Source organism: Calliopsis andreniformis, unplaced genomic scaffold, assembly GCF_051401765.1.
Source record: "Calliopsis andreniformis isolate RMS-2024a unplaced genomic scaffold, iyCalAndr_principal scaffold0022, whole genome shotgun sequence".
In the NCBI taxonomy this organism is placed as follows: Eukaryota; Metazoa; Arthropoda; class Insecta; order Hymenoptera; family Andrenidae; genus Calliopsis; species Calliopsis andreniformis.
The window spans coordinates 11,459,202-11,484,167 of record NW_027480432.1 but is presented as its reverse complement, the minus strand read 5'-3'; the positions used below and the strand labels follow the sequence as shown (position 1 = coordinate 11,484,167).

Below are 24,966 nucleotides of genomic sequence, written 5' to 3'. Positions count from 1 at the left end.
GTCAGCACTCTAACCCAGACCTAACCCACACCTAAACTGTCCAATAAATTTCCTCCATTATAATCTATGTGATTACAATTCTATGCTACGTGATGAGCATTGAAATCTCCAACTATTATGAAATGCCCTAACTGTTTTAATTTTCCAATTAGTTTTCTCCATTTAGTTACATTTAGTTTATTCCTTGGAGATCTGTAACAAGTTACCAGGTTAATTTTCTCTTTGAGGTTACATATCTGGATGCCACAACATTCATCATTAAAATCTTCACTAATTATATCCTCTACTATTTTGTATTTTAAATATTTGGCGACTATTATTAATATTTCACCTCCTCTCATATTTATCCTGTCTTTCGTTTGTTGGATTCCGGATTAGGAATAATACAACACTCTTTCGAAATTTCAGTATTGTTTAGTATTGTTACTAATCCTCGACTATTATCAGCATCAAAACGGGGATGAAGAAACACATTGATATTCTTGACCTCCTGATGAAGCTAGCTGCAATGCTGACGAAACGTTGGGAAAATAATTCCAGAAGAATACGGCTTACACTCGAAAGCCTCAACAATGAGAACTGTATGATGCCGGGCCGTGAAAGCCTCAAATCTCTGATCGATAAAGTGATTAGTAAATCCTTTGAAATCTTTCCCTTTTTCCATTTCAGCGTACTCGCTATGGTCCAGGTGCATATGCCAGGAGCGGGGCCCCCGGGGCAAAGCGCTCCTCTCCGGCGACGATCTGTATTCCCTTGGTATCGTGGAGACTTCCCCAGGACTTCCTATGGCTCCTGCCACCTGAGCAACGATCTCCTGGCTCGCTTCCACCCTCGCCTTTCTCTTGAGCCGTTGTAGAAGAGCAGCGCCGCGGAACCATCCCTCAGCTCGTAATTGGCAGATTTTCCTTTGGCTCCTCTGGTCCTCCGCGGAGGCGGCAAGTCCCTCAACTCCGAGGGTGGATGGCCCATGTACCATCCGGTGTAGATACGGCGCACAGTGGGGTATTTGCCCCGTAAATGCGGTCAAAATTCAATTTTAAAAATTGTTCGTAAATTGTAAAATTTTTGTGTCTTGAGTTAGTCGAATATCTAAGGAACAATATAGTAATGTTCGTTTTTTCATTCGTGTATCCATAAGACACTGTGATTTGTCCGAAGTTAACATTCTGGTAACACGCTTTCTTTTCTCACGAAGTTCGCCTATTAGTAATATCAACTTATTTACATGAATTAAATAGATTTTTGTTTGGTAAAAGTTTTTTCAGCTAAGTCTACGCTACACTTTTAAGGAAATTTTACTTGTGTGCCAAATATATTTTTATAATTATTAGTATTTGAAGATAAAGATGGTTCAGTAATTTTATTTATGATTCTAAGACTTTGTCAATGATTTTGTTATAGTTATGGGTACGGCCCGGTGTTCATTTTGGTGTCATTGTGTTCTATGAAGCGGGTCTACTAATTCTTGCAGCTTTATGTCTGCAGAAGTGTCACTTACGATAAAGGCTTCTTGAACAGGATAGCAATTTTTCTTAGCCTTCTATAATACAGAATATGATGGAAAAAGTTTTTTATCTATTGTACGGACAACTTCGTATTCTTGTCTGGATAAATTTGCTTGCACAAATATAAATAGGGCTTTTAAAATCGAGGACTGTTTTGTTTCTGTTTGTTGATCTGTAGAAAAAAGATCCCTGCACTTGTTTGCATATGACGGGCAGTTTGTGACATCCCGAAGTACTATGGAAGCGTCCACTTGACCACAAGACCTTAACTTCGACCCTGCAGCAAATGTCAATTCCTCAGTGCTAATAGTTTTTCGGATATCTTCTGTTTTTCTTCTTTTGCTTCGCTCAGACAATTCTGTAAAAGACTTACGTCGACGTCCTGGCTGGGATGATGTTGTGGGTATTTCAAATGTTCCTTGAAGCCAGTTTAAATTTAATCGCTGCAACCAACGCGATGTTAATATGTTTTCGTTCACGTTTGATCCAGCCAACAATTTCATCTCCCTTAACAATTCTGAAGGTTTCCTTCCGTTTAATTCTACTCCTGATACTGATTGACGAAACTGCGCTTCTCCGGAAGACGCCAGACGGCTGATTAGTGCGTCTTCTATTGTTTTATAAGAGTCCTCACTTTCTAGACCCGAAATTACATCGGCGATTATTCTTGTGATGCTGTTATCTAAGTGTCTAAGTACTGCTACACTTTTTACTGCATCAGATCTAATCGAATACGCCGCGAATTCTTTTTCCTTTTTCAAAGCCTGGTATCATGCCGCCAAAACATAGGTAGCCTTACGCTGCGAAAATCGCTGGCGTTCACTTTCTTACTCTCTTTAGCTTCTTCCATCTTATGTTCCTTAATTTAACAGGTTTCGGCACCAATTTGTGGCGGATATTTTTAAATGGAAGGGTATTATTAACAGAAGCGTCGTTTTCGTGTCAACACGTGTTCTGTAACTATCATTTCTATCATTCCAAACATTTTCATACTGCAATTTTCTTCTTAAACCTTAAACTGTAGACTTAACCTAGAACATGAAAGTACTGACTAACTTATACTGTAATATTGCACGAGTAGAGTACTGTCACACTAGTGTGGGGTTGTTAGAAACCGTGCTCTCCCACAAAAAATAATTCTTTCGCGATTTTCAGGATGGAATAAAATGCGCCTTTTTCTCTTTTCACTGAATGTACTCAACACGTGTATCAGGAGTCTTGGTAGAGACTCGCACCATGTACGTTCACACCACGAGTGGTGGGGATGACTGGCGAGAGGCTCTCGCCGAGACTATCTATACACGAGTGAAAAATGAGGTGATGTTGAAACTTTGAGCTTCTTTAAAAGTATCTTAGAAGATGTTTTTTTCATGGAAATTGATTAATTATAACTCTGTGAACCTTCATCTACGTACTGATGCAAATATTAGTGAAATTAATGTATGGATTATCGAAAAAATTGCATATTAAGCGGCTCGTGTGCCGAAAAACGTTTAGTGAATTCTAGTAAAATGTCTGTGAGAACTATATTACTAGCATTGTTAGAGAGAGAAAGATAGATTTATGTAAATTTGCGCGAACGAGGAAGATGCCAAATACGATTTTTGTAGTTCTAAATCAATTTAACACAAAAATGTAGTATTATCATTTATTATTGCATAATAAATTTTCATTTATTTGATAAAAACGTTTTATTTCGTTTGATTATAATATATAATATATTTTATATTTACTTTACTATTATATTTCACAAGTACTACTATATAATAGTTCAATAATTTACAAATATTTATCAGGTATTACTAATACTTCACTATATACTATAATAAATATTGAAATGTATCAGCGATGATAGTAACTGGTAAGTATTAAAAACTGCAATTACAGAAGTTGATGACATGTCTAAACCCGTATTTTTTCCTACAACTTCGAAGAGTTCCTTATAATTTGCTACTCGTCTATTAATTTCAGGTAAGTTTCTCACCCTCTCGTATTCCTGCGTGTATCTGTAAAAGCATTTAAACATTAATTTCTATTTCTAACAATATTGTAAGTGATGTTGGAACAATAGCAGGTTTGCCCCTTTGCATATACAATCTTATTGGTTAATTTATTATATTCGAATTAAACTAGATATATATACGTATAAAAAATAAATTTCTCCTATGTCAAACTAACAATTTGATTAGTTTCATGATTAGTAATTTTTCAATTTAAAATCTGTTCACGTGCATTTTATAGAATTGATCAATAAAAAAGAAATTAATTAGAATAACAGTATACATATTAATTTTCATTAATTGAAATTTGTAAAAGTTGGAGAATAAATTGGTATGGTATTTAAGATTATATTTTAATGGAATTCAAAGGATTCTTATGAAATTGCATAAAGAAAAATAGTGTATGTAGAATACAAAAGAAAATTTAAAGAAGATCAAGGACAGTGATAACATTTTAATTTTAAAACACAAAATTCAGAATTCAGAAATTCAAAATTATGAAAAAAAAAACTTCCTACAAAATATCTCTATGTGATGTTCAATAGTATATATGTATTGTGTAACATAACTTATACAGGGTGTCCCAAAAATGTTGGAGTTCCTTAAAAGGGGTACTTCGGGGGATGATTTGAAACAACTGTTTCCTTAGCGAAAATGTTCTTCGAGGCTTCGTTAACGAGATATTGTGCGGGATTGATCTCTTAACGTCTGCAGCACCATCCATCGACGTCTCTCCTCCCGCACCCTCCAACCTGCACGGCGCCATCGGCGTGGGGGTTCTGTAATTAATAAATAAGCTTATCGATAAGATGCTTTTTATATGGAATGTCATGTAACTGATGGTGCAAGCAGAAGAAAAATGGTGATTGTACATGAAAAACTCGATTAAAAATATACAACGATATTTTTTTATACGAGGTTTTGTTTCCGAAAAGTATGTCTTTGAAAACACGCGACAAATTTTTAAAACCATTTTTTCCCGGAAACAGCCTCGAATAAAAGAATTTCATTCTCTATTTTAATTCAGTTTTTTTCATGTAAAACCACCACCTTTCCGTCTGTACCATTAGTTATAATATGACAGCCCTATATTTTTATTTTTGTCTCTTTTACGATAATATTATATTTTCTATTAAAGTATGTCTATTACTTACGATTTTCTTGGTCTGAATTTGTTTCGGATTCTGGCTGCGGTTGTGGCTGAGGTTGTGGCTGTAGTTGTAGCTGAGGTTGTGGCTGCGGTTATGGCTGAGGTTGTGGCTGCAGTTGTAGCTGAGGTTGTGGCTGCGGTTATGGCTGCGGCTGTAGTCGTGGCTGTAGTCGTGGCTGTAGTCGTGGCTGTGGCCGTGACTGCGGTTGTGACTGCGGTTGTGACTGTGGTTCTGACTGCGTTTGCGACTGCATCGAAGGTGACAGTTCTGCTATTTTTATTTTATTAATTAAAAAAACTCATTATTTTATTTTTATCATATTTTTTTTATTATTTTTTGCTGTATTATATTATTTTATTTGTCTTATATTTGTACTTAATAATAGTAATAACACTTACTAAATTCTGTTTCCAAAAACTCCACTTCGTCCAACATGTGGTCCTGAAAAAATGAAAAACAAATTAATTAGAATAACAGTATGTATATTAGCTTTCATTAATTAAAATCAAACAGTTCCGTTACTTTTACTTACATCGTTATTGTTGTCAATGTCCATGGTTTCTGTTTTTGCGTATTTTGAACCAGAAGTCCCGGTATTAATTTAATGAAAATTTGAAATCAAAAAAGTAAAAAATTAATAAAACAATAATAATATAATATGATATAAATGAAATAAGTATCATTGATTATGTTGGAGAAAGGCGTTTATTATAATAGAAAAACTTATTCTAATACACAATACTGTCTGTATGTTCTATAATGCTAATAATATATGAAATAACTCGCACGCGATGCACGTGGCTACGCATATCGTATCCGCCATAACCGAACAGAACGGAAACGCACAAAAAAACAAAGACGCGGAAATTAACCATGCGCTACCAGCGCCGTTCGTTAGAGTGGGCAGAACAATCCTTCACATTATATAATTTAAGTTTTCTTCGAAAAAATGTATAAAATTGGTGATACATACCTTTTGACCTCTTCGATCGTTTTGCGTCTACTGATTATCGTGATTCTTCGCATTATTTAGAGAATTGGCGGGATGATGGGATCCAGCATCGCGGCTGCCTTTCCTCCCATTGTCTTCAGTGAAAGATGCATTATGTTGACCGCATCTTTCTCCTGGTTGCGTTTCGAACTGGAACCTCTACGTTGCAGCTTCGTTGTTCCGTCCGTGTCCGTCAAAATTTTTAAATCCAAATGCACTAATACATTTTTTCTGATGATTAAATCGTAAGACATCACTGTGTTAGGTACTACCAGCAGGTCCAACTTCACAGACACATCCTCGGATTGTATTAATGCTGTTGTACGGCCAGTCGTGTCAATTGTAGCATTTCCCACTCCTCGTACTTCGCTAAATAATTCTATTTTACAGTTCACCTTTTTAGCTACCGAGTCCTTGACTAACGAACATGTTGCATCGTTATCAATTAAACACAATGTCACGAGAGTGTTTCGTGACAAGACTGGTGTCAGTTTATGTCCCACGGAATAACATGCATTAGCCTCTGGTTTAGTTTTGTCCTCAGGCTTCATGATGCTGTTGTTATAAGAAGCTCGTTGTTTAAACCAACAGTGTGATTCCTCATGACCACGCTTTGAGCAAAATCCGCAGACAATGGTCTTTTTTATAGGCTCCGGATTGTCTTCAGCCCTCGGTTTCTTGGGGCAATGGGCTATTATGTGGTCTGTCTCATTACATCTAACATCACCAAACATCGCTTTAGGAGTCATGCACAAATTGACAAACATCGTTTTAGGAGTCATGCACAAATTGAAAAATTAAACTTAAAATGTACTTGGCGTGCGCCTTTTGCGAAGAAAATGTTTTTATCAGGCCCTACAGGGATTAGGAGAGACTAGAAGGATTATAATTTCTATATAGTACATCAAGAGTTTCGGTAGAAAGTCTAGGTTTAGAAAGACTAAGTCAGCATTCTAGAACTGCATTTTTAACAGAGTTTGATGAAATTAGTGGGAGTCTGTATACGTGTGTAATGAATGCACACGCACACATATTTCGTTTTGCAACAATATAACTGATATACAGGTACTATTTAAATTTGTTCAAAAACTTGCTTACTCTTAATTAAACTATTGTGGACTATGATTTCGATGTAAAAGGGCCCGCCAAGTACATTTTAAGTTTAATTTTTCAATTTGTGCATGACTCCTAAAGCGCTGTCTCTCTTGCAAATTTTTTAGAGCGCACATTGTGTATGATTCCTAAAGTGATACTTATGTGGCAAATTTTTTAGAGCGTACATTGAAGTATTCACATAAACTATAAAAAGTTAATGTACTTAGCTTTATTATTTGATTTCGATACTTTGTAAAATCGGAATAATCACGATTTCTGCAAATGTACTGGGTGTACATTTTTACACCGACGATGTTTTTGCTGGGATATACCGATAGTGTTTTTGTTAGGATACATTGGCTACGTTTTTGTTGGGGTCGAAATAATCACGATTTTTGTGAATGTACTTGGCGCATATTTTTACACTGACAGTGTTTTTGTTGGGATATACCTTTACATTTTATCCGCTATACTAGCGGCATAACTAAAGCCATCTAACGGCAAAAATATGAAAGCCAGAAAACCACCTATCGACAAAAATGTGAAAGAAGTATCCCCATCGGACAAAAAATTACGTAAAATTAATATCTTGATATCTCAGTTCTTTTCATCTCAATTTACGTATGTGAGGGCTTATTTTACGCGCGCGGTAATACTTAATAATGTGGAAATCGTTAAAACTTATTACACACTTACTCAAAAGAATGAATTGTTATCAAAGTTTTTGGACATTTTTGTCGGAGAAAGTATACACTGCTAGCGTCACGCGCCACTCAACTACTTGGCACGAGACGCTGCCGCGTCTCCTTGTTGAGAACAAAAAGAAGTATAATTCAAACATTCCGCCACTCTGCCATTCTGCCATGAAGATAAGCACGGCGGAAGTAGCGTATACAGCGTGCGCGAATGAAGGAAGGTGTTGTACGGTCTCGAGCCCGAGTACCACGTTTTTGTGTATGAGTCAATGTAAAAGAATAAATTATATTCTTTCGTTCAGTAAGTGATGTCAGTTTAATACAACAACACTCCTGATATACACTTCTACTTGGTACTTAAATACTTACTAATACTACACACTATATTTACAACACTTATTAAATACAATTACACACACGTGATGTATTTAAATCGCTCGTTATGTATTGCGCTTTCTACAAAATACACTTTTTGGAGCAGTGTGACGCCCACTCGCTTACTGTAGGCTTCCAAGAGATATTTTTAATTAATATGATAAATATAATCAGGAAACTCAGTAAAGCCTTGCACCAAGTAATGCAGTAAAAGTGCGCGTGAGATGACGTCCCTTTTTCGCTACGAAGAATCGGCCAATTTTGAGCATGAAAACTATGTAAAGAACATTTGTCGGCACAAATGTAAATTTAATAAGTTATATATTTATGGGTTATGTCATTATTATATACCTACAGTTTATAAAACAACAGCGCGATCTCTGCGACATCTACGTTCTGTAACATTTACGTTTAAAATAACATGTTTTAGATATGTAAAAAGAGTTATATAAAATTATGTTTCGTGTGACTTCAAGATGACTTTCTCAAATCTGTTCATGAGTAGTGTTGCTACTATGTTCTATTTACATAGCAAGTTACATAACATATAACGCTCATATTACGTAGCATTTACATATTATGTTGTGAGTGAAACAATTATGTTCTCAGTTTTATCATATCTTCATATTGTAACGAGATAGTATTCGAGTGTAGATAGCGATAAGTAAACTAGCGTAAAGTCGCGCGGCGATGCGACACGACGATGTGACAATCCAGGTAAAAAGGATCTGTTGGATATCAAGGTTTTGTCCATTCTAGTTTTCTTTTATGTTCTCATGTTGGCAAGCCTGTTGTTCACGTGTGGCGCTGTGTATGGCTGTGGCGTGGTCATTTTTATATAAAGAGTGTGATATTTTTGTTTTATTATTATCGTTAAGTAAAACGTTGTTTTACTTGTTACCAAAGATTGTTTCTGTTTTCTTATTGTCACGGCCGTGTACTTTGGGTAACGCCTAATAAATAGGTATTGTTGTTTTGTCACGAAAATTCAATTTCAATAGGATCCGCTCGCGTACAAAGGTAGCGCGCTGCACCCTCATTGGTTGACGCTAGGTGCAAAAATAGGTATAAAAGGCGGCAATTAACACAAAAACGAGATTCTTAACAGAGCAGACGTGGAGCACGGCACTCCGGTCAACTAAACATAGGCCAAAACCAATCCTCCCTAGAGGAAGACATCACTACGCACGGCACCTCTAGGTTTCTGTAACCCAAAATCGTACAAGCAGGTGTAGAGACGGCTCTTGTGCGATTTCCCTTCCATAAGCAACCTATCCTCAACCAAAATCGGGATCATACTTGTCGCGTCACGGACGTTCTTTTACCTGGAAAAAGCGAAAGACTAAAAAAATATTCTTTTCTGAATCGAACTCATTAAAGTTAAGTGATTTGTGTATAAACCAAGTGTAAAATGTTTGTTTAGGTGTTTCTGTTTTTTTTTAATAAACTGTGTTAAAAAGTGTGTACAATATTTTATTGTTGCTTTTGTAGTATCAATAGATTGTTCGTAGTACTTACCCTTAGTAGAGCATACTAATATATGTACAACAACTTTCCAACAATAAATATTGATAATTTATTATTGTGTATACAAAAATATTTTGAGTGGCAAAATATATTAATTTTAGCGAAGCAAAAATATCAGATTATAATTTTGGATGGAACGAAAGGCATCGTACTAATATATAAAACAAAATAAAAGTGGTATACAGGTTTGATGTAATTAGAGTCAGTATAATACGTAAACTGATGGGTACAATAATATACATAAAAATACCGTATAGTGATGGATATGGTCAAAAACAAGATGGTGGACAAAACGGTATACATGGTGGCGGACACATCGGAATACATGGTGATGGGCATGGTGGACATGGCGGACATATTGGTATACATGGCGGGCATGGTGAACAACATAATGGAACACATGGTGGTGGGCATGGTGGTGGGCATGGTGGTGGACATAATGGAACACATGGTGGCGGACATGGCGGACATGGCGGACATGGTGGGCATGGTGAACAACATAACGGTACACATGGTGGACACGGTGGTGGGCATGGTGGCGGACATGGCGGTGGGCATGGAGAGCATGGCGGACATGGGGAACATGGAGGGCATGGCGAACACGGCGGGCATGGCGAACACGGTGGGCATGGCGAACACGGTGGGCATGGCGAACACGGTGGGCATGGCGAACACGGCGGGCATGGCGAGCATGGCACACATGGCGGGCATGGCGGGCATGGCGAGCATGGCACACATGGCGGGCATGGCGGACATGGCGAACATGGAGGGCATGGTGAACACGGCGGACATGGCGAGCATGGCGGGCACGGTGAACAACATAACGGTACACATGGAGGTGGACACGGTGGCGGGCATGGTGGCGGGCATGGTGGTGGACACGGTGGCGGGCATGGTGGTGGGCATAGTGGTGGGCATGGTGGTGGACATGGTACGCAGCAATTGTAAGAAATACAGGGTGGTGTGCAGTATGTAACACAGGGCGAGCAACACTGTGGTTGAACGCAAACAGGCGGACAAGGACTTGGACACTTGATTGGTGGACATGTACTACCTTGATTACAGACTAATCTACAATATGCAGCTAAAGCAGCTTCTCTTGCTTGATCAGCACAGTAAAACTTTTTCAAAGCTACTTCTGCATCGCCTAAATCAGTTAGTTTCAGTAGCGCATTGCGACCTGGACCACACACAGGATACAATTTCGTCATGCATTCCGGTCTTCCCATGCAATCCCACATCATGCATCTGTCTTGTAAACCGTTCCTTTTGATACATTCGCATCTGTATATGATACTTGCTCGAAAGTCGAAACTTTTACAACATTTTACTGGTATCTGAAATTTAAAATAAATAAAGGAGATTTTTGTTAATTGCAGGATAATATAATTAAAGATGATTCTTAATTTATTATTGTGCTTATATAAAATAGTTTAGGTATTTTGTAAATAAATTAGGCAATTTTAATATCAAGATCGATATGTAGTGCGCAGTCCCCCTTGAAAATTATTGGGATTTTACGTTTTTCAGAGTATTCATTGTTATGTCTCTGTTACTTTATTTGAATTTACCCTAACAAATTAATAGAATTGTGAATAAACAAGGAAATACGTACTCCATATCAGTAATAAACTATAAATTGAGGAGCTGCTCAGAATATAGGAAAACAGTGTTTTAAGCATGACTCTTGAGCTTTAAAATTCAAAGTTGAAATTTTCTTTAATTTATAGAGCCGTGATATTAATAAAGACTCGATTCATGATATTAATAAGACCAATTCTAAATGAATCTTTTTGTTAACATCAAATGAAATAACAGCAAAAACAATTGTTTTACTAGCGCTAAAAAACGAAACGAGCTATAACTCTATTTCAAATGAAGTTAAGAAAAACGATACAGGAAAATTTTGCACTGCTTTACATGTTCTGTCATACTACTGTAAAGTATTTTTCATAGACGTATCGGTGTATTGTACTTTTTCTATAATCTAACTCTACGATTTTCTTACATAAATTAATTCCTCGTGTTAATTTGCATATACAGGGTGTCCGTCCATAAATGTCCAAACAAATATCTCGTAAATGGTTGAAATTACAAAAAAGTTAAATAAAAGAAATTTACGTGGCTTTAAGTCAACCACAAGATGAACGAAAATTATTTTTTTTATTCGTAACCTTTTCCTAGTTATGACGATCAACTTAGGTTTTTAAATGGATATATATAATGTTCTTTATATACATAATTGGTAGAGGTCACTTGCAATCAAAATGGTATCTTGTTAAAAATTGCTACTACGCATCGTTTAAAAGATAATCGGCATCTTAAATAATGAAATAGTAATTGTGGTACTGCATCCTTGAGTTAAGTTTGAAATGTTAATGAATTTAAGAAAGTAAATTTTCTCAGCAAATACGTAGAACGACCAAATCCTGTAAAACTATCGGTAAAAATAAAAAGGCGAATTAAAAGTTTTGACAACTTTAAAGAAATCCAGCTTGCGATTGATGGTGTAGAAGAAAACGACGCTCGATCTAGAGAACGCACTGCCATAGAAGAGCAATACGACGACCTACTCACAGCAGCAAAGATCTTAAATTCTAATAGGAACAACGCGCCTCAAAATTGCATAACTCCAGCCTCAACATATGTAAGAACACCCGGCGTAAAAGTTCCCGATATCTATGTACCTTGCTTCGATAGCAAGCAAGGTACGCAGTATAGAAAGAACTTTTTTATATTTTTAAGATATTTAAACTGTATATAGCATTATTTCACAAATACTGCAGTTGTTTTGTACAAATTTTAATTCGTAAATGGATATCTTAAAAATATATTTGAATTTTTGAATGTTTGTAAAATACTGTTATATGCAATTTAAATATTTAAAAGAAGAAAGAAAAAGTTGTTTCCAGACTAGGTATCGAACCTGAGACATGTCACTTACAATCAAACTATCATTCGCAATTTGTATACTTTAAGTCAATTCTGGGTGTTCGTTAGCCCAATATAGTTTCGCGTAATTTGTACGATCCGTGTCGTCTGCGATGCATCGATACGTGGACTTGTACACGAGGTATCATTAATGCCGTGCATCGTGTTTCCGCGTTACGCAACGCGTTATAATTATTAGTTTAAGACTGTCAATAAAGACTTGTTACGAACATTCATTCGATTGATTATTCCACGTACCGCAATCAAAGACACGCACTTCTCGAACGAGAAAGGTTATGAGAGGATTCTGCCGTACCAACAGCTGTGCTCCCATAGCCTTTCTAATTAGGCGTCACCTGGTTCACACATGCTCAACTAAATGTGTCATATGTTTTACTCGATTTTATTGATAATCCAGCAAAGAGCAATAATGAAGCATCAGTCTACATCCTGACACTTTTTGTCGTTATTGGAGAAGATTTTGAGCTGGACAATAGTTCATTTGAAAGAAAAAAGTTCAATACAGCGCGATCTGGCATGATTTCGTTCAAGACATTCTTTAAATTACATAAAAATGCTTAAATTCCGCAGCTGTGAATGATCGATTATTGCATTATTTTGTAACCCTCGTATTACTAAATATCAGCAGAATCTCGTTAAATTATAACTAGACCACGCTGCATTGAACCTTTTTCTTTCGAATGAACCCTTTCCTAGCTCAAAAACTTCTCACATAATGACGAAAAGTGTCAGGACGTAAACCCCTTGATTTTGCCTAATTTTGTCGGTAATGTCGAGCCCTGATGTATCTGGATTTACTCCTTGGAGGAGGTAGACTAGGATATGGCAGAGATGTGACATTACCGACAAAATTTGGCAAAATATGGGTTTACGGGATCTAACTTTTCGTCATATGGGAAGCTTTCGAGCTGGGAAAGGGTTCATTCGAAGAAAAAAAAAGTTCAATGAAGCATAGTCAACTAGTGATTTAACGAAGTTCGGCTAATATTTAGTAATACGAATGTTATAAAATAGAGTAAAAATCGACCACTCACAATCGTGGATCCAAGCACTTTTATATAATTTAGAGAGTGTTTTGAACGAAATCATGACAACGCTCCATTGAACTTTTCTCTTTCGAATGAACCCTTTTCTAGCTCAAAAGCTTCTCATATAAGGACGAAAAGTTAGTTCCCGTAAACCCATGTCTCAGCATTACTTTTTTGTTAGGTTATCGGTAAAACAGAGTAAAATATGTGACAAGTTTAGTTGGGCTTATGCACACGAAGCGGCGCCTAATTAAGAAGGCTGCCGATGTGTAATCGAACTCCATAATACCCAAATTAGCGACATGAATTATTGAAAATGTCCCCCTCCATTACACACACTACCGAATCAGCTGCGTATACGTAAACTCAATATTTCGGTCCACTTCAGACAGCTTCGAAAAGTAAAAAAAGAAGGCGAATTCAAAATGAAGCTTACTCTCTCGCTCGTAAAACTCAAACGCTATCCAAATTGCGGGCAAGCGATGCGAGCCAACTTACAGTTAGAAGGATACTCTTCAGTATGATCCTCAGAAAGTTGTATGAAATTCTGAGAAATGAAACAATGACATTTTGTGAAATATCTCGTGCTAATGCATATTTTTTGGTAACAATTAAAATAAATTTATGCACAGACTGTAGCAAGATTTATGGTACAACCGGGAAAGCATATGTGTATAAAATAATGACATTAGCACCGCTTATCCTTTCATACATGTATGAAACTCGGGGGTAGTCAAATACACATATATAGAACGAATCTTTAAATTCAATTTTCCCGAAAACTAAGTACCTTATACAAAGATTATGTTCTTTACTTTCAGTTTCTCCCAATCACCTTCTCTTCAGTTGAATCATACGCTCTGTCATATCCTATATATTGAGAAGTTACTAGTATTCTCAAAGTAAGCGGTTGGGTAATTGCGAATAATAGTTTGATCGTGATAGGTCCCAGATTCGATACTTAATCTGGAAAGAACTCTTTCTTTTTTTAAATATTTAAATTGCGTATAACAGTATTTTACAAACATCGTAATTTCGTTTTCATTCGTTATTAATTATTAATAAAAAGATTTGAACTTTTTTCTAGACATAGCTACCCAAGAGCCTTCATTCAAAATGCTATTATTAATTTCCAAAGATATGTATATAGACTTGTTTTGAGTGTTCATAACAAAAAATGTATAGAGATATTCCACAAAATATCATCACTCCTAGCCTCATCCCTAAAAATTTTATAAAAATCCCTGGGGATCTCATCAATAGCGGATTTACGCACAAGCGGTCACCTCAGAACCCGTAAGACAAGATCCCGAAAAATGTCTACGCATGCATTATTTTACCAGAAATTCTGTACGTGCAACAATGCAATTGAATAAAGTACCATTAACAATAACTAGTAAAAATTAATGCTATTCCTGTAACGAAAACTGTAACGCCAGATACCGACTTGGAAATCTCGAAAAGTCACGTGACTAGACTATTTCCTTAAAATATTAATCCGACCCTGAATGAAGTGTTACAAATAACATAGTGTATGTTAAATATTATGATAGAAATAATCTATATAGTCTTCTGTATAATTATTATTGATTAAATAAATGGTTAATCATTTATGTGATTAATAATTATAATAATTCATGTATTAATAATTATAAATGATTAATCATTTATTTAATTACGATGACTAAATATTTATAACATATGCGCCCTGTTAAGACAAGATTAGGAGAGTCTACCAAATTTAGCGACATTACCATAATTTTAAAGATAATGACTACATAAGAAATTATATAACATTGTTTCTCTCATAACATTCAACATTCAACATACGGCAAAAGCCGAGTTAGACATCTAAATGCAACAATTCTGCCGCTTGCAAATAAAGTACATAGGGTGTTCGACAAAAATAAAGCATATAGGTGTCAGAAGTTTTAAAGAATGATTCTACACATTAAAATAAAACGAAAATAAAAAATGATGGAAACGTGTTTAAGATTTCAATTATTAATTAAGTTATTAATTATTAACGTAAGAAGGTGCCTAAAAATACACATGAAATGTGTCTGATTTGGGACTTATTCTATTGTAAACGTGCACTAGTCAGATCAGATACAACGAAATCAGTACAATAAATATTTAGTTAAACACATTCTAAACAAATGTTAGACATTTTCACAATTAATGACTCTGGAAAGAAACTTTAAGCTTAAGTTTGTTATTTTCGATTTTCGTTCTATTTTAACATGTAGAATCACGTCTTAAAATTTCTAACACCTGTTGTCGAACACCGTGTATCTATACGTAAATATTATTATTTAACCCATAAATACCTATAATGGAATAGAAATCTGCAGTAAAGCATCATTAATTAACAAATTTACACTTACACAACAAGGATCGCAAGGATTGCAAGGTGAAATAGGACAAACAACAGGAGGTGGGCAAAACGGTTCGTCCCATTCGCATGGTTTCCTGGAATATCCATATAGCTTGTAAATTCATCTATACTTATTTGGTTGAAAGTGAAACTTACTTCTTTTCCATAGAGCTGATCAAACATTTTAGCTGTGCTAATAATTCACGCCTTTTGTCACAGTTGGGATTTTTTCCATCACACGGCATTTTTACGAATGATTAAATTTAAATGATCATATACAAAAATTTTGAATTTAGATGTTTTTAAAAATATGGGATATGTATGTTTTTTTATATTTTCATAGCGCAGATTGTGTAGTTTTCACCCAATGAATTTATTATAAAACATAAAACTAAAATCAGTAAGTTCAAGACGAATGTATAATCTGAATATATATGTATTTAGAAATAACAATTGAAAACCAATTTTATTCAAATTCATTTATTTAAAATTTTGCACAGGATCAATTATCAAAATTTGTAGTATTTACGCCATTTAATTCATTACATTTTACAAAACAAAAATTACAGTTGAAACAGTCAAGAAAGTCAATGTAAAAAAATAGCCATAATGTCGTGTGGAGGAAGTCCCTGTTCCACTCCACCTTGTTATGCACCATGCCAGTATCGATCACCATCCTGTCCATCGTGTGTATCTTATTCATCTTGTCCGTCACCTTGCATGGCTTGTCCGCCACCATGTAAAATTACAATATGTACTCCACCAGTGCCGTGCGGACCTTGCCCGCCGAAATGTGTTCCGTATTGCCCTACACCATGCACAACAAGATGTTTAAGCAGGGTTGCAACACGTCCTCTAAAATGGACCATATTTTTTTAAGATTGTCCGCTCGGCACAAAGTAGCAACAAATCATTTTACTGTGACCACACTTCAGTGTTTGTTGTTCTGCTTCTTTAACTTGCAATATTTAATTCAAATATATTTTAACTTTCAACAAATGAATAATACACTATGATTGGAAAAGAAAATCATAAAGAACCTACATGAATAAGATTTTACCAAACAATAATAATGAATGAATAATGCATGTGTTAATAGTAGAATACACGTAAAAGTTATCAACTAATTTTGTTAAACAGATTCTACAAGGTCACTATACCTTCAGCACCTATTCCACCATCAAAAATGTATATTCCTAAACGACCTTGCTGCAGAACTGATTGTTATCATGTCTCTGGACCAGCTTGTTGCTTGTATTTATATTGGCGTTTGCCATGTAAAGCAGATTGTTTTGAAGTATAAAAATGTTTAACTAGTAATTTTAATAAAGAAAAATAAATTTATTGTATTAAATAGTAATACGATACAATCGATAAATTATATAATCTGAATGTCTGTATTTTATATTTGCAATAAATTCACATTGTCTTTCGTGTTGTAAACTTTTTCATTATTTATTGTCACAAAATAAATTTTTTCTAAGAAATGAACTGGTGATAAACTTTTTCCTCAAAATATATATTATATTGTACTCAAATATATGTACAAGTGTTTACTGCTCCTGAATATTGTTAAGGAACAAATTTAAAAGTGTTACTACCAGTTTGTAATAAAATGCCTTGTTCATTTAACTTTGAAATGAATTGAGAAAAATTCTTTGTTGCAAACTTTCCTGTTAATGCAATTTCACGTAGACTTTCCATGGTAAATGTTTTTTGTCTATCAAAAAATGTTTCCTTTCTTAGTAATTGTATAAATCCATCAAGCTTTAAAATAAAATTGCATCATTATTTCACCAACCTTTACATTTTATAGACACATACAAAAGAAATTACTAGACTTACTTTTCCAGTAGTTCTTCTATTATTCCCTACTACCTGCCAACAACTGATTTTATCAAATGTATATCGTAGAAGTTCTATTACATCAGCAGCGTCTACTTCAGTTGCTTCTGTGCGTAATTCTAACTTTGCTCTAGCCTGTATATTAACATTACAGATTCTAAAATACTTGGGATTGGAATTATAAATCAATAAAAATATAAAAATATCGTACTTCAGTTAATCTTATCATAGCTTCTAACTTTCTGTTATAAATACACAAACCACCGCATTTATCTTTTCTCTTTCGGAGCTCTAAGTAATAATCTTGTAACATTGCTGCTGCTTCTTTAGTTAATTTAGGCTTAACGTATCGTCGTGCATATGAGATATACTTTTGAAGCACTGACTGTGGAAGAGCACTTATATTTTCATTTACAGAAGACGCAAGTCTGCTTCTATAAAATTATTTGTTTTAGTATCAATACTAATAATTTTACTAGAATTAATACTTTAAAGTTACCTCAACGAAGATCCATCTATGATTGATGTATCTGTATGTTGATGAATATTTATTTGTGCTTTATTGATTATATTTTTGCGAGTGTGATATAACATAACATGTTTACATAATAAATCATCTTCATGCTATGCCAAAGAAAACATTTAATATTACTGGACTGTTATCAAACTATTTCAAGGACAGTTACTTTTATTCTTCCTAAAATAACATGTAGGTATATGTACCTCATTTGGTTCATCAATCAATAAAAATATTAAATCAAAACGTGATAATAGAGGTGGAGTCATTTTCAAATTTTTTATTAGTGTTTTACTTCTATTAAATCGACCATTAATTGGATTGGCAGCTGCAAGAATTGAAGTTCTAGTGGGAAGAGAACAAACTATTCCTGACTTTGCAACGCTTACACATTGCTGTTCCATGGATTCTAATAATGCCTATAGTTGAAAAGAAGTAAAGAACTTTTTAAACACGGATCTTTAGAAACTTTAAAAATAATTATTTTTAAATATATTACCGCATACTGCTTAGACATTTTGTCGAATTCATCAATGCAACAACAACCTTTATCAGCCAAAACTAATGCACCTGGTTCTAAAGTAAAGTTGCTAGTTTTACTACCTTTTGTAAGCGTTATTGTCAGTCCAGAAGATGTACTCGTATTTCCACAAACATATACACCTATAAAAATTACAATAATAAGATATTTAAACTTATGTTTTAATTGTAACATTATACCTTTCATAGCTACTTTTGAACATGCTTGTAACATCTGTGACTTTCCAAGACCTGGGTCACCAACAAGTAATGTATGTATACTATCTCGCTTTGAATGTTCTGGATTTCCACCAAATAAACTTAATAATAATCCAGCTTTAATCATTTCATGACCATATATAGTTGGACAAAGGGAATGCACCAGAAGTGGAAAAATATTTGATGTATTATATATTTTCTATTATACAATTAATGAAAAATATAAATTTAATGATAAGAACAACAATTTTTAACTTATAATGAAACAACAATACATTTCATACCTGTATTGTTATATAGTCTCTCATCGACATTTCATTATCCATACTATTTCTACTTTGAAATCTCTGTTTATTATTAATTATAGTAACAGCTTCCATATATAAACTAAATGAAACTTTTTTACGTGATTTAGTGTTACTGGCTCCCTACATTAGATTACAAGAAAAAGATTTTTAGACAAATTGAAACTTCAACTATTACTTCAGAATTTCTTCACGAATTTGATAAAACATTCAAATACATATTTAAAAATGAAATAGTACATATTTATAAAATATTCATTATAAATATATAATGTATATGATTAAAAACAGTAAAATAGTAAATACAAAGAAATAGTAATTATATCTATATTTATTATAAAAAGGAAAATAGTTAAATATAAAAATAACTTATGAATTTCCTTAAAAATGTCAAGTAATTATATTTTTAAATTACAAAATGTATAATTAACTAAACCTGAAGTAATAATTACACTCCAAATTTTTATGCACTTATAAAAATTTGAAATATCCAAAAAGTTATAGAATACGTATAACATTCAAAAAGATAGAAAATTTGAAAAAAAGGGGAAATTATAGAATTTGAAAGATGAAACAAGTTTTTATTTAGATTCTATTTCTTTAAATGTGTTTATGAAAGTATTAAATTACATAAAAATCCGCAATCTAGTAATATAATAATTTAATGTAATTAACAAAATAGACAATTAAAATATTACAGTTTAAACTGAATAAAATAAGAAGATTCCATTTCTAAGCATTTAATTAATAAACTTAATGCATGCATTTTATATTTTACTATTTAAGAACAATAATAATATTATTCAGAACTGTTTCTGTACAGATTCCAATGAAATTGGAGATGGAAGATTTAAAAAAAGCCTAAAATCTTAAATTTCAAATTTCGAATTTCGATTTTTAATTTTTCACAAGAGTAAACGTTTGTTACCTGCCCTAAAATTTAAATGAAATTGATATAAGGCAGTTCTGATCCTCTCTGTCTTACAGGTATATTAAACAGTTTTACAATATGTCATTAGTTTTGTACTAAATACAAAAAAAATTAGAGCAATTTTTTTCATAAAAATCAAATTTTGTAATAACATATAGTTCAACAATGTATTCCTAAGTGATATTATTATAATATTTACATTAATTGAATGTACTTATTAGAGAAAACTGCTAGGAAAAGAAGCAAATTTATAATATTTGTTATACTGTTTAAACATATTAAGGACTTATTATGACTTACCTTTATGATTCCTGTTACAGTAATATCATCCCCAGGTATGCAAGTATTAACTAAATAATCCATTAATTCGACATCAAATACTCTAGGCATACCGCCTCTATTATTCTATAGTACACAAAGTAGATAATATGAATCATAACATAGTTTTATAAAAACTGAAATAAATTTGAGAAGTTTATAATAGTAAGATTTTAAATGAAAAAAAATAGAAACCTGGTCATCGTTTAAAAATTCTTGTATTTTAAGCGTTTGAAAAAAAACAGTTTTCATTTGTGGTGCATCTAGTATTGCACGAAATTTAGATGTTCCACATAGACTACATTTTTTTGGGACAGTATAAATTCCTTGTGGCTGTTTAACGATTTTTTGTAAATTACATTTACGGCACACAAATACAGTCCATTCTGCAATATGTTTCACATGACCCACTCGTATTACAGAACCTCTAACAGACACTAGCTTGCCTGATAAATAACAGTAAATAGTTAAAAATAAAATTATTTGAATACTCAACAAATGGTATGTACGTACCATAAAAATTTGTTTTCAGATCTTGTAAACATACAACTGATTCACAATTCAATATTTTTAATCTTACAGTAGATAGTGAATTTATAATTGACATAGGGCTTGTTAAATTTGTTTTTGGTACTGTACCCAATATTTTCTAAAAGAATTAATTCAGTAATCACATATATTACTTTATAAAAAATCACAGTCAATAAAATATACCTGATGAATAGCAAGTTTAAAACAATTCAATGTATGTTCTGGATTTTCAAAAATACTTTGCTTGAAATCGTACCATTCATTTAAAAATGTTGTATCATTGTATAGTTCACACATATCGATTGTAAACACCATTCCATTCTCTAAATTTTCCAATGAAAATAAACATAATAAATGATGATGTCTATCTAGAAAATTCTCTATTGCTTGAACTTTTTTAACAGTTTCAGAATCTTGTTTATATTCTGAAAAACGAAAACATATTTTCATTTAATTTAATAATTTTATGTATTAATTCCTTAACATTATTACAAATATTGGTAACAGTTAAAAGCTTAAAATATAAAGAATTTATTTACCTTCATCAAAAAATAATTTCCATCCATAATAAGGAATAGTAAGGTTTATATGAGTATCATACGCATCCAACAAATTATATGCTTCAATAGGATCAACATGTTGAAATGTTATTCCAGTATCTTTATGGTTATTATTTTTACGCTCTGCAAAATTTTTATTTTGTATATAGAATATTTAACTTATATAAGAAATATTTCCATAAATTTTCCATGTTAAAACATTGTATGTAAGATACGTTTAGCGTACTTTTATAGATTACAATAAGAAAGTTATAACTTATAATATTAAACGCAAAAATTATACATATAAGTTTACAAACAAATTAAACCTACTCACTATAAAACTTTGTCGATTTCCCTTTATTTGAATATGGTTTTTTCTTGGAAGGATCTGTTGTTTTATCGCTCATAATTATAAAAATTTATTATTATGACAAATATAGCGGATTCTTCTCACATTTCCACTCTAAACTACAACGGCGGGAAAAGTTTCCCTCCCTCACATTTCAAATCATAGTAATTACAACACAACAAGAATGATAACCACTGATCTGTATACAAGATGCCTCTACATGTATACATTTTTGGCAAGGAAGTTCTAATGTTGCGACACATGTTGTAACATCCGTCGCAGCATTACTTTATTTTACAGAAAAAGGTCACACGAGCAACATTTGTCGAATTTTACATCCCTGTAATGCCAACAATGCGTTAAGTAGCAAAACAAACGCTCGTGTAATATAACACGTATCCATCAAATTTGACATCTGTTGTAGCATTCGCATTTTCAATGCTCATGTGATCCCGACTTAAGTGTGGTGACTATTTGAACTACGCCACCTTTAAGAATTGCGCCACCTGAGCGAAGTAGGTAGCACGTATGGAAAGGTAATATGTTGTATATTGTATAACTACATACTTCAAAGTACTTCGTAAATTAACGAAAATATGACGTAATTTTTCTCATCGCTTTAGTGAGGTGATTAATAGTGCATGTAAAAATGCCACTCTGGAATTTTATTCGTGATATATTTGGTGGAAGGAGTTCAGAGGAACCAAAAGCTGAAGGGTAAATGTTTCGTAATAACATTTGTTTATTCGCTTGTATTCCATGATGATTATTTTGACACTTTGTGGTTATAGCTTTCATGTTTATTGCATTGCAATAAAATCCATTGTTATTTTAATTTTGTTTCGATGTTGAATATTTCAGATTTTTTGACTATCGAAGAGAGTATGATAGAGATAATTTCAGAAATCCAATTTGGCAAAATGATGAGGATGATGATGACATTGATGATTTCAGGTGACATACACTTCACCTTTTGTACATCTGATATTATTTTATGTTTCAAGATTTTGTCATTTTTATGTATGATTTATAGGCATTCTAGGAGAGGCATGCAGTTTCCTATATACAGTGATCCATTAGAAATTACAAAATATTTCGAATCACAGATGGATAACATATTAAAAACTTTTATGTTTGGATTTAACGACAGAGGTACATTTTTTATGTATATATGCATAGATACATACAGGGTATAACAAATATATAGGGTAAGGCAGTATTAAATGGTATTAAATGATGTACAATCTGGATATAATTTTATGCATTAATGCATCGATTCAATTACATCTTTTTTATTAAATGAAGCCCTATAATTTTTATTTCATTATTCGATGCAATTTTTTAATCTTTACAAAAGATATTAAAATACTTATGTTCTAAAGTCAGTAGTTAAAAAATTATTACAGTTAAAAGTTTGTTAAATGATTTCTTTGTATCTGAACATTTTTGTTGAAATATTTTTGTGTACTGTTATGCATTAAATTAAACTATGCATTACAATACTTGTAAACATGAATTCATTGCTAGTATCAACTATTGAAGATTAATGTAAGCTAGCATTTCTATTGTTAATAAGGCTTAAGAGCCATGAATAATGTATGTATTAGTGTATTAAAGAAATGATTAATGCAGACAACAGATGAATATGGACCTTCACTGCTAGACAGTGCTGTTTTAAAGTATTTCAACGTATACTTGTTACACCCTGTTATTGCCTAAAAATTGTTAACGTGTTTACTACAGTTATATGCCTAGCTTATGGAGCAAAGTAAAAGTTTATATACAGAATGTTCTGGACACAAGATATTTTTATACACGCACAGGTTCAGGTGCCATTACATTGAACAAAAAGTTACATTTTAGTTGCAGCATTCACATGACTGTTATATTTTGAAATATATCAAAATAATTTTTAAATAATTCTAGGTTTTGATTCATCTGTGAATGTATTTCCGTTTGCACCTCCCCAAAAAGAGAGTTTACGAGATAGAATGTTAAAATCTGGTGACAGTAATTTTAACCAACCCGAACAAAAAAGGGATACAGATCTTGACGGAAAGTTAGTAAAAAATTGTATTAGAACAATTGTTAAATTAAATATTTTGAACTGCTTCAAATATGTTTATTTATTTTGATAGAATTACAGCCAATAACTTCTCTAATATTTGGGACAAATGTAGTGAACCACAACCTATAATTGGAAAATCTATAATTGGAAAATCTATAATAAAGGAATTTATTCGAAGACACGATGGAACAATAGAACAAAAGCAAATTTTTAGAGACAGTGAAGGAAATGAGGAAGTAAGTATATCTCAACAGATTGGTGACAAAATACATACTGTTATCACAAAGAAGGACAAGAATGGAGTGGAAACTAAAACAGAAAAATTCATTAATATGGATGAAAGTGAGTAAATTGTACATAAAATCAATAAAATATATAATAAGTATATTAAATTATACACAGAGTGTAAACAATATACGTGATAATATTTTAAGGGCTGGTAAGGGAGCTCAAATGGAACCAAAATGTTCTCTGACATGCAACAATAATGCCTTAAAGTTATCGTACCTATATTCTAAACTAACAATCAGAGAATTTTGTAATTTTTTAGATACATTGAGAGGCAGAAATAGAACAAAAAATATTTTATATATTTTGTTGTATCTTTTCTAGTTTTATTTTTATAAAGCTTTAAAAATTCGAGATCCATTTCCTACCAAAATCTCGGATTTTTAAAACCATTTCAGCTCTCCTATCACCCTTTAAAATATTACCACATATATTGTTTACACCCTGTATATTGTAATTTAAACGTTAATTATTTATATATATAATAGGTTAATCTAATATATAAATACAATTACTTGAATTTTAGGTGAATTAATAGGAAACAAATGGTTACCATCAAATAAGAATAATAAGAATTCTAATACAGACTTAAATTATTTTCCATGGGAAAAATTTTTTAAGCCAGATCCAAAATTATAATGAGGTTTAATAACTAAAGTTTAATAGTTTTTCACATAGATAACAAATATTACCAAATAAAATATTTCTTTAAATAAGGAAGTGAAATTTAGGATCTACATCATATTACAATATATAATAAACCTACTTTATTGTTAAATATTATTTTGGGTTATTACTTTAGTCAATATTATGTATGTTTATATTCACAAGTATATAA

General features: G+C 32.8%; 4 protein-coding genes across 5 annotated transcripts in view; 2 read left to right on the top strand and 2 right to left on the bottom strand.

Moving 5' to 3' along the window:
- No66 (Bifunctional lysine-specific demethylase and histidyl-hydroxylase NO66) overlaps positions 1-715 on the top strand; it is a 54,822-nt gene extending 54,107 nt beyond the window's left edge. Inside the window, exon 6 of the transcript XR_013003103.1 lies at positions 670-715. The gene's annotated coding sequence lies outside the window, so the exon portion shown is untranslated. The remainder of the gene's footprint in view (positions 1-669) is intronic.
- An 8,702-nt stretch (positions 716-9,417) lies between these two features.
- LOC143186941 (uncharacterized) lies at positions 9,418-15,941 on the bottom strand. The gene is made up of 3 exons (XM_076390827.1): positions 15,853-15,941; positions 15,707-15,791; positions 9,418-10,676 (listed from the first exon to the last, which is right to left on the bottom strand). The coding sequence occupies exons 1-3, from the start codon at positions 15,939-15,941 to the stop codon at positions 9,609-9,611; spliced, it is 1,242 nt and encodes a 413-aa protein (XP_076246942.1). The 3' UTR covers positions 9,418-9,608.
- Positions 15,942-17,205: 1,264 nt separating this feature from the next.
- Positions 17,206-21,536, bottom strand: LOC143187063 (DNA helicase MCM8-like). 2 transcript variants are annotated; one of them, XM_076391011.1, is made up of 13 exons: positions 21,421-21,536; positions 21,065-21,306; positions 20,864-20,999; positions 20,546-20,796; positions 20,333-20,437; positions 19,081-19,224; positions 18,779-18,995; positions 18,558-18,721; positions 18,265-18,477; positions 18,041-18,165; positions 17,753-17,975; positions 17,542-17,676; positions 17,206-17,463 (listed from the first exon to the last, which is right to left on the bottom strand). In XM_076391011.1, exons 2-13 carry the CDS (start codon positions 21,194-21,196, stop codon positions 17,269-17,271), a joined length of 2,040 nt encoding a protein of 679 aa, XP_076247126.1. In that variant the 5' UTR covers positions 21,197-21,306; positions 21,421-21,536; the 3' UTR covers positions 17,206-17,268. The 2 variants fall into 2 exon arrangements, with proteins under 2 accessions (XP_076247126.1, XP_076247127.1); XM_076391012.1 differs by lacking the exon at positions 21,421-21,536 and having other exon boundaries at positions 21,138-21,258.
- A 796-nt stretch (positions 21,537-22,332) lies between these two features.
- LOC143187064 (uncharacterized) lies at positions 22,333-24,911 on the top strand. The gene is made up of 6 exons (XM_076391013.1): positions 22,333-22,489; positions 22,634-22,726; positions 22,806-22,924; positions 23,699-23,831; positions 23,911-24,182; positions 24,655-24,911. The coding sequence occupies exons 1-6, from the start codon at positions 22,422-22,424 to the stop codon at positions 24,765-24,767; spliced, it is 798 nt and encodes a 265-aa protein (XP_076247128.1). The 5' UTR covers positions 22,333-22,421; the 3' UTR covers positions 24,768-24,911.
- The last annotated feature ends 55 nt before the right edge of the window (positions 24,912-24,966 follow it).

Excerpts from the sequence above, each read along its gene's own strand:
- LOC143186941 (XM_076390827.1), bottom strand. The coding sequence starts at position 15,941 with ATGCCGTGTGATGGAAAAAATCCCAACTGTGACAAAAGGCGTGAATTA. Across the intron at positions 15,792-15,852 it reads ATCAGCTCTATGGAAAAGAA|GAAACCATGCGAATGGGACG; the intron begins GTAAGTTTCACT and ends TGGATATTCCAG. Across the intron at positions 10,677-15,706 it reads ATCCTTGCGATCCTTGTTGT|ATACCAGTAAAATGTTGTAA; the intron begins GTAAGTGTAAAT and ends TTTAAATTTCAG.
- LOC143187063 (XM_076391011.1), bottom strand. The coding sequence starts at position 21,196 with ATGGTGTTTACAATCGATATGTGTGAACTATACAATGATACAACATTT. Across the intron at positions 18,996-19,080 it reads GAGACTATATAACAATACAG|AAAATATATAATACATCAAA; the intron begins GTATGAAATGTA and ends ATTGTATAATAG. Across the intron at positions 18,478-18,557 it reads AAATGTCTAAGCAGTATGCG|GCATTATTAGAATCCATGGA; the intron begins GTAATATATTTA and ends TTTCAACTATAG.
- LOC143187064 (XM_076391013.1), top strand. The coding sequence starts at position 22,422 with ATGCCACTCTGGAATTTTATTCGTGATATATTTGGTGGAAGGAGTTCA. Across the intron at positions 22,727-22,805 it reads GATGACATTGATGATTTCAG|GCATTCTAGGAGAGGCATGC; the intron begins GTGACATACACT and ends TATGATTTATAG. Across the intron at positions 23,832-23,910 it reads GATACAGATCTTGACGGAAA|AATTACAGCCAATAACTTCT; the intron begins GTTAGTAAAAAA and ends TTATTTTGATAG.